This window comes from Carassius carassius, chromosome 48 (genome assembly GCF_963082965.1).
Source record: "Carassius carassius chromosome 48, fCarCar2.1, whole genome shotgun sequence".
Classification (NCBI taxonomy): domain Eukaryota; kingdom Metazoa; phylum Chordata; class Actinopteri; order Cypriniformes; family Cyprinidae; genus Carassius; species Carassius carassius.
The window spans coordinates 16,155,997-16,170,556 of NC_081802.1; the positions used below are offsets into that span (position 1 = coordinate 16,155,997).

At 37.0% G+C, this 14,560-nt stretch overlaps 1 protein-coding gene across 1 annotated transcript in view; it reads right to left on the reverse strand.

Annotated features, from left to right (window-relative positions):
• The window catches only part of LOC132131455 (semaphorin-3D-like), a 63,826-nt gene that overhangs the window by 12,695 nt on the left and 36,571 nt on the right, over window positions 1–14,560 (reverse strand). The window contains exons 3-7 of the mRNA XM_059543480.1: window positions 3,143–3,303; window positions 1,398–1,460; window positions 986–1,105; window positions 693–786; window positions 70–198 (exon numbers count right to left, since the gene is read on the reverse strand). Coding sequence (XP_059399463.1) covers window positions 70–198; window positions 693–786; window positions 986–1,105; window positions 1,398–1,460; window positions 3,143–3,303 — 567 coding nt within the window. The remainder of the gene's footprint in view (window positions 1–69; window positions 199–692; window positions 787–985; window positions 1,106–1,397; window positions 1,461–3,142; window positions 3,304–14,560) is intronic.

The window sequence follows — 14,560 nt, forward strand, 5'->3', positions numbered from 1 at the left end:
GATAGAGACTTATGCTATCCTTGCAAACAATAAAAACAATAACCAGTAACTTTTTATTTAATTACTCACCATTTAGCCAGTGGTCCTGGTAAGCTTCAGTGCGGATATAGTGTTGATTGCTGCTATGCACGGATGTGCGAAAAATAGCAGCGTTTGTTCCCATGAAGTCTACAGACGTCCCGGCATACAGGTCCCCATCTAAGGCGAGCATTAATAACAGTTTAATAATAATCACATCCAGAATGACTTAAATTGATAATTGTTTTTTCATGATATACAACTAATGTTTAATGATTCTACACTCTGACTCCAGATCTTTTGTCAAAATACTCTGTTTTACAGCAGCTTGTGTGAAAACCAAATTTCGATAATTCCAAGGGCATCATTAAATGGACAAAAAGGTCTCTGGTTGCAGTAATAGCCTTTAATTAGGTAGCATATGGTTTATGCATTTTGGTCTTCTGAGCAATACATGCTTTTAAAAAAAAAATAATATGGGTGACAAACTTTTGTACTGGGAGAAACTTCCAAATTTCCTGATGCAAACTAACATCTGGCCTGGAGTTATATGGATCCAATTATCAATGATTCATATGGGAGAACGTCTAACAAATGGGCCATTTTTGTCCATATTTTTGACTTCAAAGGGCCGATGGGCTGTTTTTTGAGGACAGTGCGCACAAGGAACTCACCTGTCAGTCGGGCGGTAAAGGGCTCCTGTGGACTGAAGGGACATTTTCCTCTCCCGGATTCTCCAACTTGGCTATGGAGCTGGAAAGTGGGTTTCTGGCATACCAAAACAAGGCTGTCACTCTATTTGCACCATTACCCTCATTATTAGTTCACCTCTATGGTCAAGAACTCTCAGCGGTTTCTGTAGGGTCCAATTTGCCCTGCAACTCCTCATTTGATCAAGATAACAAGCTTAAAAGTGTTTACTGCCTTTCCCAATGGTTGTTGGCCAAAAAAAAGAAAGTTTGCTTACCTCAAGATTGTGTCCCAGGTCAATGTAGGTGCACTGTGGGTGGAATGCGCCGGTTCCACATACATAGACATGTGTTTTATTGAAGGGCTGTAGGAGTCTCACATAATTGGCACAGTCCATCTGAAAATTACATGTGGTATTTGATTAAAAGCACAATTTTAAAGAGGTGAATAGGTAAATATAAATCATTTTAAATCACACAGTAATGCACCTACTGATTCTTGCCTATTATTGCAGGGGGGGCTGATGTTAAAACTTTAGACATACACTCCTTTAAGACTCTCCAGCTTGAAATACCCCCCCCCCCATTGCACTTACTGTATTTTTTTTACCTGAGTCTGTGAGAGCACTTCATTAAAAAGGCATCTATGGGTCCTCAAAAGCTTTATTTTTCTATTTATGCCCCACTTACCGATAGATGCTTTCCTGCATATTTGCAGCGTTCAATGTGTTCCTGTCCAGCTGGCCAGTGAATCTAAAAATAAAAGAGAATGCATAATAAAGCAAAATATTACAAACATTCAAAACATATTATGTATGTGCATGTATATATATATATATATATATATATATATATATATATATATATATATATATATATATATATATATATTTAATTTAAAAAATAATATTACATTTAAAAGTTATTAAATACGTAAAAGATAGTTATTACTTAAAAAATATAGATTATTGTTACAATTTTTCATATGCCCATTTTAAATTTGCACATCACATAAATGTTCTTGTAAAAAACCTTTGATTAGACCTTGCCTTTTTACCATCATTACTCAACAATTTAAATGCCTCTCAACTTGTAATCATTTCCATGTGGAAATTGACCTAATCATTAGCTGGCAATCAGCACACTGTACATAATTATATAATTGGGAGATGGAGAACCTGGCGTTTCTGAGTTCTTATGAAGATCACGTATGTATGGCTATGCCATGACCTTACATATGACCTCATTATTTCTTACAGTCAACTTTTGGTATTTCACTATTATAAAAGACAGAATCAATTAACATTGAACCAAATGTAATGTTTATTTAGCTCTGATGATTGGAGTGGAGAATTAAGGCTAGAAAGTATGCAAATGCAGACATTAATGCCTGGCAAACAAATTGGAAGCTCGCAATCCTGCTGTAACAACTTTGCAAATAAAGGCACTTTTTATTATCTGCATTATTAAACTGTGTGCTATTAGAAGCTAGCTATACAGTCAACTAGCTTTAGCTAATTAGCTCAGTAAGAATATCCTCAAACTTGCTTTATAGTAGTGACCTGTAGAAAAATATATTCAAACGCTAACCTACAGCGAGGTTTTTAGCACACATTGCGGTTCAAATAGAACATATATAGCTAAAAGAGTCTGTGTTCATGCAGTGTATGTTAAACCTGAGTAGATTATTGTATGTTATGAGACGATTACCTCAGAGCATAGTTTCATCTTGTCACTTAGTTTGTCAAAAATGTACAAAAAGTGTGTTTACAGTAGCATATACAATGAAAACCTAGCTTGAATTTTGTTTGAGTTGAAAGTTTGGATGTAATTTGCTCAAACCAATCAACCAAACCAATCTCAGCTAATATGCTAACGTAACACATGTGAATAACGGTGATGAACCATTAGTAAAGTTTTGCGATGTTGCTAGTCAATTCTAAGTCCATTGCATCTGAATAGCACTTTTTTGTCACAATACATATTACAGAAAATTGTAATGTTAATGTTCACGTATCTTAATATCTTCATGCCTTATAATCACATTTAGCAGGTTCAAGCTTTGTGATGATATAGTTTACATTGTTTACTCATCATCATTTACATATAGAGCTGTGCAATAATATAGTTTACATTTTGTAAGTAATTGTAAGTGTACTACAGTATATACAGTACTTTTTTCATATACTTACAGACTGAGGGACGAGTCAATATATTTTTTTCTGTGCTAATCAACATATTTATTGTATGTGGTGGAGCAGTTTAAAGACTGAATCCTGTAACTTCAGAGAGCCATGAAAACAACATTACAGATGTACAGATTCATGTGAACAGAAAAAAAACACTGTAGTCATGGTCTGTTTTCACTTTAGTGACCCTTGCGATCACTAAATGACATCATGCGCTGTCAGATGGTGGTAGTTGTGTGCACTGACCTTGTGTGCCGGTTGGGTGAAGCTGTCAGAGTTTAGCATGTAGATGTGGTCTCGGGCTCCGACCAGCAGCCATCCGCGGTCCTCATCCAGCAGAAGGGCCTCGTATGCTCCCCTCTCTCCACCGTCCCAGAACACAGCAGAGCTGTTCCTCGACCTCAGTTCTGCCAGAAAACAACAGATAGGTTTTACTAAAATCTGATGTTTTCAAATGCAGTTGTTCTGAACACCCAAATGTTCTGTTATCACATGACCTTAAATAGAATATTCAACATGCTAATTAAAAATAAGCTACACTCTTAAAAATGAAGGTTCCAAAAATGGGGGTTTCACAGTGTTACTATAGAGGGTTCCCCAAAGAACCTTCCAGTGAAAGACTTTTTTCTTACATTTTAATAATTTAAAAGTTTTTAGTTTTTCACTATAAAGATCCTTTTGTGCACTGGAAAGATTCCAAGGATGTTAAAAGTTCTTCATTAAACAATCAATGCTGATAAAAAAAAACCTTGATTTTTAAGAGTGTAGAAGAACCATTTTAGGTTCTCCAAAGAACCTTTCAGTGAATAGTTCTTCAAAGAACCAATTTTCCCCCTTAGTGTGAAGAACATTTAAAAAAAAATCTATGTACCTTTTCCACTATAAAGAGTCCTTCACGGAAACACACTCTTAAAAATAAAGGTTCTTTACTGGCATTGATAGTTCCACAAAGAAACTTAAAAATCCATAGAACCTTTCCATTACACAAATCATTCTTTATACACTCTTTTAAGACTCAAGAAGAACCATTTTATAGGTTCTCCAAAGAAGAAGAACATTTTCAATAACTTTCCCCATCATAAAGTATATTTTGTGCAATGAAATGTTAAACATCTTCATTCAACCATCCATACCAATAAAGACCCTTCATTTTAAAAATTAATTTTACTGCATAGACTAATTTTGGAAGGATTGTGTTGCAGTTTGAAGCTTGTTAGATCGAGATCATTGCGAGGTGGATCTGATCTTTGATAGATATGTAAAACAAATATGGCAATCATATGCCGAAGTGGTTTTGGCACGCTCTCATTTCAGATGACAAATATCTGAATTCGCACACAATTATACATGATGCATTTCTCATATAAACACATTCAGACATGTCCACATCTCCACAACCACCCCCTCCTCCCCCGCTGGTGCTTGAACAGGCAAAAACAACTCTCCTAATTAAACCCAATTAACCCGCAACAAACCCCTTGACAGCTGCACTCCTGCTACCCACAATTCCAGTGGGACGAGGGGCCAAAGTGGACCACATATTCGGCATAAGTGTGCATGATTACACACTGACAAGCTGTTTGACTAGCAGAACTTTCAGCTCATGGAGGTGTCAGGCATGTTGTGGTGAGGGGAGGATTTTGGTAATAAACGTTGACAGGGTTTTTTTTTTTTTGCCGCACACCATGCCTTGATATCATTGAAAGAGAGTTAAGATGTTGCACAGGAAATAGCTCAAGGTCTAGTGACTGCATTTTTGGCTTCATGGTCTCTCTGGCTGGGTCACATCAAGGTGAAGGTGAAATGATGCATCTGGACATTGCTCTCTGTTCTTCTTCTTCGTCTTCTTTTCTTTTAGTTTTGTTATATTAAATTAGCGTTGTAACAGTATACCTCTAAAAAATGTTTTCATACACAGCTCAGTTTGTGTGTGTTAATTAGCATGACAAGGCTGTGTTGTGACGAACATTTGCATTCTTTTTTTTTTTAAATAATGCCAATTTTTGTGGGGGAATAAAAAAAACCATCTTGAAACACTGCCAATTAAAAAAGAAAAATATCCAGGAATGTGATATACTAAAAAGCATAGAGTTAATTACTGAATAACCCGTATAATCAAATTGAATGTAATTAGGATCTGTGATTAATGTAAGCCAAATGTCTTCCTGGATTATATTTCACATCTCTTCAGCTTTCTTTTTAAGTTTTCATCCTTCATTAAAGCTGCACATTGCCTGACTCACCATTAAAGGGATTCTTAAATGACAGAAGGTGATTTCTCACCGACAACTAAAATAAATCGTATAATTGGGGCATGTTGATGCTATCCATCATGAAAGTCATTTAGCACAGAGGCCAACCTACAAGTCACAGCACCTGCTGGAATCCTTCCACTGCAGCTTCCAGCGCCGCGTTATAATGTTTCCGGAAAGCAGCGGCTTCGTCAGCCTCGGAGAATTTGGCACCATATCATACTGAGAGTTTAAACACAGGTGATCCATACTTTTTACTTAATTTTATTTTTTTTCATGCCATGTTTATCCATTTCAGTGTTAAACAAGTTTACACTTCCCAGTTAGTATTACTTTTTGAAATGTGCAACATTAGAATATTATATTATCTATCAAAAGATATTTCGGTAACACTTTTTATTTGAAGGTGTCCTTGTTACACTTTACATGTACTTAATATTGTAATAACAATTATTGATGTTTATAATTAGTTCTTTAATTTTATTTAGATTTATTCTTATTTTATATTTATTTATTTGTAAAAAGAAAATATAACATGAATAATAAAAATATCATTTAATATTTTTCTTTCTTTCTTTCATTTAATAAGATTTTAAAATGTATTTTTAAATGTATTTAGACAGCATTATGTTTTTATTTAGTTATTTATTTACCTATTTATTTTAGTAATTGCTCCATTGATTTGTTTGTCTACTTTTTTAAATTGTTAGAAATTATTCTTAATCTTCATTTAGTTAGTCATTCTTAAGTACTTTTTATATTGAAATGATTTAACTTTATTTAACAGTAAACGTGAGGTGATTCTTTTTATTGAAATTTTTTATGTTGTTTATTTAATTCTTTATTTTAATTTCATCTACAGATTATCCATGTGTAATTTGTATGTGCCTTTATTTAGATTTTTTTTCTATTATGTAAGTGGTAATACATTTATTTATGAATATTTTTTTTTCAACATTTGACACTGAATTAAAACTTCAATCCGTATTATTCTCATTAAAACTGAAAATGTAGTTTACATACAGTTTTTTAATAAACCCATTAAATCCATAACACTAGAAGCTCATCTGTTCCTCTCCAGTGATGGTCTGAGTTTATTTAGAGTTCACGTACAGCGTGAAAACAGCGTTTGCATCACATGATCACACTGCATCTTTATTGTATTGTCGACAAATGAAACAACCTTCCGATGAGATCATGGCCATAGACAGTCTAGCATGTGTTGATCATGTGTCATGCGTTGGATCAGGAACAACTGGCACACAGTCTTTTAATCTGTGTTTCTGATAAATGAAGAAAAATCCCCTTTTCCCACCCACTTCCTAAACACACACATTCTCAAGCATAGCCACAAAAGCCTCCTTTCCTTATATCACACAGAGAGACGCATCTGGTTGTGACTCCACCCGGTCCGTGGAGTCCTTCTATCAGCATGATGGACAGACTTTCCCAGGCTTTTAAGATGCTGGGCCAATGTATAGGTTATATCATGTCTTATGAACTGTATTTCACATTGAGGTCCAGCCAGAATCCGAGAGGAAATGGTTTCCATTAATGTGTCCCAACCATAAAACATCTAAGCACTGACCTGGAACCAATGACGTTTGCTCGTAATATGATGGTTTGGACAGTTAATAAGTCATAAATCAATAGGACTGAAAAACACTCATGCTCTGCGTCTTAGCAACCATACTAGCATGCTAATTGACTTCATAGTGATTGATGAAATGATTAGGGTTGTAAGACTCTGGGGGTATGGTGAGATCTTCAATGTTTATCGAGACTGACGCCTGCACATCTGGTCGACATGATACAGCTGGAATCAAGCGCTCTTGAATCATCCATTCATAAATGTTTGAAGTCACCCATTGCGAATGACAATGCAATGTAAAAAACTTGATTAAAACTTAATGTCAAGGGTTAAATGGGTTGCTGAGTGGTTTATTTTCAAGATAGTTGGCAGTCTGTTTCCAGGCGTATTACAGCAACCACACAAGTAGACGCTGATGAATTGAACATAATATTGTTTGTTTGATCCATTAATGTGTTTAGCTTGCTGTCAACAATTTCGGATACTTATTTTATTATTCAGAACGTCACTTTTGGACATTTTGGGATCAGCTAGCGGCAAGATGGGCCAGAATAGAGAGTAAAATCAGCTTTTTCAATTTCTTCTTTAACAAAAGGTCTGTGAACATCAGGAGCTTAACCTTCAGAAAGCCGTTCATCCACAGCAGGACACAAAACTGTTTATATTCATATAAAATGTTTAATTTTGTTTTTAGTCGCTGGGGTATATTTGTAGCAATAGCCAAAAATATATTGTATGGGTCAAAACGATTGATTTTTCTTTTATGCCAAAAATCATTAGGACACTAAATAAAGATCATGTTCCATAAAGACATTTTGTACATTTCCTACTGTAAATATATTAAAACTTAATTTTTGAGCAGTAAAATGCATTGCTAAAAACTTAATTTGGACAACTTTAAAGGCGATTTTCTCAATATTTTGATTTTTTTGCACCCTCAGATTCCACATTTTCAAATAGTTGTATCTTGGTCAAATATTCTTAACAAATCAAATATCAATGAAATAAAAAAAATGACCATTATGAGTGGTTTTTTGGTCCAGAGTCATACATATACAAATTTAAATAGTATATTTAAGTTTTACTGATTATTTATTGAATGAAATATATTTACATTTTTCAACCCTGTTACTAATATTTAGGACATGTCTAAATATATTTTGAAAACCTTATTTTTTGTTACTTTCTCTTGGGCAATAAATAATAGATACATAAATAAAAAGTTATTACAATGAATAAAAAAGCAACATCTGAATGGATAACAGGGTTGCAAATATAGCCTAAATCAAGCTAATATTTTAAATTAGCTTTTAATTTTCAGTTTACATATTAATTTTATAATGTTATTTTTAGTATTACATTTGTAATTTGGCATTTATTTGAGTTTTCTTTGCTTTCATTTTCATTAACGTTTTTAAGTTTTTCATCTAGTATTTACATTTGTGCTTTTTTATTTTTTTGTGGTTTTTTACAATGCTGCTTTGCAGAGGATAGCTAGGTTAGGACAAAATATTGTTTTGTAGTTAATGATAAACTTACATAACCCATTATGTAAGAAAAAATCAAACAAACAAAATATATATAGGCTACTTAAGTGAATTTCTTTTTTTTATTATTACTTGGGTTATAGGGTTGAATGATTGAGCTTTATTAATGCAGTTAACAATACAATTCTGTAAAAAACTGAGAAAATTAAATAGTTGTCATGCCATGCTGTACAAAACGTCATATTGTGTAATTTCGTGGTTTCCAGAATTTATTTATTATATACATCTGACTTTAAAATTGGATAAAGTCAAGAATGTCAAAACCTCTGATGTGAGAAATACTAAACATCAGCTGACACTTAATATGATTTGTTTTATGTGGTGCTTAAAAAAAAAAAGGAATGGCCACCAACTTGTAGACTGTCAGAAACTGTTCGGTCTTTCAGTACATCAGCTGTGTGACATTGATGCACCAGGCCGTGTGTCTTTTGTTCAGTCTCAGCTACGGGTTACAAAGGCCAAGTTGCCGAAACCTTACAGATTTAAGAAGTCAAAGGTGATATGTCTTGATTACCATTTCTCTTTTTGTACTCAACTTTGTGGATTATGCTTGCGATTGGAATTATGCCACCCAGAACTCTGTTCGGCTCTGAGCTCTTTAATAAAGTATCTGTGCAAATCCAGTATTGAATAAAAGCAAAACCCTGATAGTAAAGTCGAGAGTTGTTTTGCTTCTCGTATGCAGGAATGAGGTGCTGGCGAGTTCAGTCTTTAAAGATCATAAAACTCAGGCGCTCTGTCTTGTGTCTGATGCAAGTCAATTGCAAACATTTAGTTGTGATCCATGGGCACATCAAACAGAGACGTTCACTGGGACTCTGCCGAACACATGTAACAGTCTCTTGCCTTTTGCAGAAGATCAGAGGTCAATGGAAATGAGCAAAGAAAAGGGGAAACATCTCAAAACAGCCAGTTCTGAGATATTAGGAAGTTTGGCTCTAATAGAACTCTGGAAGTTTAAAGAAACAGTTCATCTAAATAATATAAACAAATATTCTATCTCGAAAATCTTACATCGCACGTGGTGGCTGACAAACATGATGCAGGATGAGGACTTAATGTGATGTTGCAAATGTGATATTGATTTTATATAATAGTTCAATAAGCAAGAAGTTGATATTGTTTTAAATTCTAGACATGACATTGTCTGGTTTCGCTCAATATCACAAACGAAAATGGCTCCAAAGAAAGCCAGAGGAGAACTGTTGTGCATCTACGAGCAACACACAGTAGTGTTTAGTTTCTGAATAAATCCACGTTTTTTAAGTGATTGAATGAGCCAATGATTCAGAGAGCAATTCATAAATGAAATCACTTGCTTGTTTCTTGGAAGTACATGTCAATAACCTGTAAATAAATATTAGCAGAATTGTCATTCTTAGGTGAACTGTCTCTTTATTTACAAATGGCATAGTGGTGATTGTGTGCGTTAATGCTATTACTCAGTCTATTTAGTTTCTCCACCAGTAAGAACATTTGAAACTCTTTTCTCATAATATTAGATGGTTAATTAGCTGGAGGGACTCTATTGAGGACTTTTAAAGTCACTGACAGGTTCTGTCATCCTCAAACAGCGGGGAGTCCGTTTCTCTCGGTATCTCGGATTTCATCCAATGCTGGGGGCCTTTAATTGGGTGTAAAGCTTGAGTGGTGGGAAAATCACTGGAATCTCAAGGAACGGGGCACAGAAGTCTCAGCTGTAAGGTAGAAATCAAGAGAACCTCTCTCTGCCATTGCATCTGCATCCGACCACTTGAATAAGCACTGGGCAGAATCAAAAACAACACAGACCTGGACATGTAGATCTTTTCCATCTGCTAAAGTAAGAGATGCATGACTACGCAAAGCAACATCAATCTGTCGCAGAAACACGCAGGCTTATTTCACTGGCCTACTGTACGGTTATCAGTACCAAAATTTTTCAGGTAGTCCCCTGAAGTCAGAGTGACGTATGCAAGCTAATAAATTTGACTCTGTTTCCTCTCTGGGCCCTTGAATATCCTAAGTGGTGAGGAGAATATAGCTGCTTATTTATTCCTGTTGCCGTTTTGGCTTTCAGTTTTGATTGCTGTTGGCACGTCTGTAACGACTTAGACACAAGAATTGTCCATATAAACTAAATAAAGCATGGTCAGGGAATAATGATGTCAACTTAAAGAACTTTGGGTGTAGAAAAAATCACTAATGCACTTTAATGCACTAGCTACTGTAGGAAGCATTTTAAGGTAGCTGTTTTAGAATGTAGGCCACAATGTTATACTGCTAAGTCTCTCTTTTGGTTTTTAAAGCAATTCAGATTCAACTGCAGCACTGAACTGTTTTGTACTGTATAAACTGTTCTGATTTGCAAACTTATTTGCTGTCTATGAGGACTGTTTCAAATCAATCATTTCTGAATTACATTTCAGTAAGGATGGCTTTAACTTCTAGTGCCACAGCAGTTAGAATGTTTTAAACACATCTCTAGATTCCTGCATTCTTTTCCATTTTGTTGCACTCTATTTTGCTGTTTTGGAATGCCAGAGCGCATGAGAATGGCCACTTAGAAGGCAATTGTATATGAAAGCAGTAGTTTTTAAAACAGTGCTTCAGAAACTGAACTGTCATTGACCTGTAACTCATTCTGAATGTCTTACACATACAGTAACATCTGGAATCTCAGGTTGAGAGGAAGCTGGCTTCACTATGGTTTGGACCAGACATTCCTCTTACTCCACAAATCAGTATTTCACACACCAACCATATCGTGCAGATCGTAGCTTTTGCAATTTTATCAAAAAATGCTGGAGTTAGCTACAATACTAAATGTTTTTCAAACTAATGTGTGGGTACAGAAGATTTGTTTGTACACTAAGTGCAATGAGATTTGATCTGTAGTGACTAAAGTGTGTGCAGAAATTTATTTGAGGGATGTCCTGATACTTTTGTGGAGAGTATAAGTTAAGACAATGCAACAGTGATTAAATGAGATGTAGAACTTGCTTAGCAATATATTTTCAGATAAGACTTCTTCCCATGTTCGACTAAGAGGAAAAAGAAAACAATTTGATTGATAATCAAGACGGTCAAGAAAATGTCATGAACTTTAAGTGACCCCCCGTTTGTAAAACTGCAGTCAACAACTCTATTAAAATAAGAACATTAAGAATCGGTTTCCAAGGTAAAGATCATTCTTTGACTAGAAACTGAATTACTGATGGAAATCAATACAACAGGACGAGACTTTCAACCCTTGTTACAAACAACTAATTCCACTTTAATACCATTAGAATCACTGGATATTAGATTTTCATTGTTTTCTGAAATCTTTAGGGCAATCAATTTGTCTATCTTGTGGTAATAGCAGCATAATATTGAAAAAAAAAGTGTCTTAACAACAATAAATCTGGTTTGGATTTGTCAAAATGACTTACAATAAAACACAATTGGCAAAAAATACCTCTACTGACAATTCTGACTGTTAAGAGACAGTTGTGAAGGCCAAAATGACCACACAAACATAGAAAACCCAATCAAAATGCCTTAGTACAGTCCTCAAATGATACTTGAAATGTGCAAAATATTGTCTGTGTAAGTCAACGGGAAATTACAAGTACACTGTGAGAATGATGGCCATGTTTGCTTTGTCTTTGTATCAGATGGCTGACCTACAGGGCACCCTCTTACAGTACAGCCGTTTTCCAACTGTTTGTTCAGGATGATCACGAGGAACGTTCAAGGTGTGAATGTTCTTCTTGCCATTATTATTCTTCCTGTATAAACAGGTCGGGAGAAAATTGGCGGCCTTCCTCTAGTATTCACTGTAGTCAGTAATTTTGAAGAGAAATTACATTTAAGTATATCTTATAATTTCAAATGCATGTTTGTACAGACTTAAATTAAATTTAAAACTTCTTGTGGCTTTTTTCTCTAAATATGAGAAAGCTCATCAGTCATGGAAAAAAATAAAACTGCATTTGATGTGATTCATGAAACTGACGCCAGAGGAGACTCGCTTTGAGGGAGGGAGATGTGTTAACATCAACATACCTCCTCATTTATCTCCCACATTCATCAACTGTCTTTTCTCATTTGTCTTTTTCAAACTGTCCAGGAAGGCTTTTTGCGGTGATGGAAGACATAGATGGACCCCATTTCATTTGACTTCTTTTTCCTTTAAGTCAGCGGCAGCTAGTCATTCGAATTACCCATAAGCCCCAGTTGTAAGTTGTGTTCTGGGTCGCCAACATTAGCAGAAGCAGTGTAATAGCGTGATTGGGAAAACCAAAGGGGTTATCTATCAACTAATGGCAAATAATGGATGCTTTTGTGTGAATGGAATTATAAACCCTTGTTGCACAAATTACTGTTTTAGGACTTTAACAAGGTGTAAATTTGGTCAGATTTAGTTTTAGTCTGTAACTATCTGCAATTGATTTTTCCGTCCTTTTTATAAGGTCATTCTAAAGGGCTTTAAAAAACATCACATCTGACTGATGCAACCTCCAAACGAGAATAAATTTTTGACAACAGTATATTGTTTATGAGTAAAAAAAAGAGCAGGCCAATGTTCTAATCCATTAACTGCCCATAAAGAAAGACCCCCTGTAAGCTTTTAATTAGCTTTTCAATTAGCTCCAGATGTAACACTGTGACTGTGACGCTAACAATGGAGGACAGGAGGCAGATGCAAGTAAAGGTAGTTTATTGACAGGAGTAGTGATGGATGAATGCTGGTGAGTGACGCAGGAACCACGATGGCAGCACAGACAGGTGGGTAGGTGATTTGAGTGCGTTGGTATCGATGGCGGTGGTGGTAGATCGGTGATCGGCGGTGATAATCCATGTGTGACTGTGAATATCCAATGAAGACCGAAACAGGAACTGAGCAAGGACAGGAACACAGGAGCACGAACAGACATCGACACAAGGACTTCAAACATTGATCTGACAAACAGGAGACGAAGGACAGGGCGTTAAATAGGCGGTTGGAATGAGATGCACCTGCCGCTGATCAGGCGATCAGTGGAAACACCCACATGAACCAATCAACATGACATAACAAGACTACAGCTGGAGACGGTGCATTCACGAACCGTGACAGTACCCCTCCTCTTAAGGACGCCTCCTGGCGTCCCCAGAATCTCTTACCTGTCGATTGTAATCATCGATAAGGGAGTGATCCAGGATGTCCCTAGCAGGTACCCAACTTCTCTCCTCCGGACCGTAACCCTCCCAGTCCACCAAGTACTGAAATCCGCGTCCCCTCCTCCTAGAGTCCAGAATACGGTTTACCAAATAGGTGGTCTCCCCATCTACGAGACGCGGCGGGGGAGGGACCGGGGTAGGCGGATTAATGGGAGAATGAAATACGGGCTTGATTTTGGACACCTGAAAGGCGGGATGAATTCTCCTGTACGTAGGAGGGAGTTTAAGGCGGACTGCCACCGGACTAATGATCTTGGTGACAGTAAACGGGCCAATAAATTTGGGAGCCAATTTATTAGATATGGACCGGAGAGGAATATTCTTGGTTGAAAGCCACACCTTTTGACCCACGACGTATAGGGGAGGCCTAGACCGGTGGCGATCGGCCTTGGCCTTGGTGCGCGCCCCCACTTGGAGTAGAGTCTCACGGGCTCTGGTCCAAGTGCGGTGGCACCTCTGGACGAAGGCGTGAGCGGAGGGGACCGCAACTTCGGATTCCATACTGGGAAAAATAGGTGGCTGGTAACCTACACTACACTCAAAAGGAGATAGGCCCGTAGCTGATACTGGTAAGGTATTGTGGGCGTACTCCACCATAGACAATTGTTGGCTCCAGGAGGAAGGATTCTTGGAGACCAAACATCGCAACACCCTTTCCAAATCTTGGTTGGCTCTCTCGGTTTGACCATTGCTCTGGGGGTGAAACCCTGAGGACAGACTTACAGTCGCTCCCAGTAGTCTACAGAATTTTTGCCAAAATTTAGCCACAAATTGTGGTCCCCTGTCGGAAACCACATCTATCGGGAGGCCATGTAAACGAAAGACGTGGTCTACGACGGTCAACGCTGTCTCCTTGGCTGAGGGTAATTTGGGCAAGGGAATAAAGTGGGCCGCCTTCGAGAATCGGTCCACCACGGTTAAAACTACCGTGTTGCCCTGGGAGGGCGGGAGGGCGGTAATAAAATCTAGAGCGATGTGGGACCAGGGTCTCGAAGGAACCGGCAGCGGTTGGAGTAACCCATCAGGGGGCCGATTGGAAGTCTTACCAGTGGCACAAACCGAGCAAGCCAAAACAAAACTGCGAATG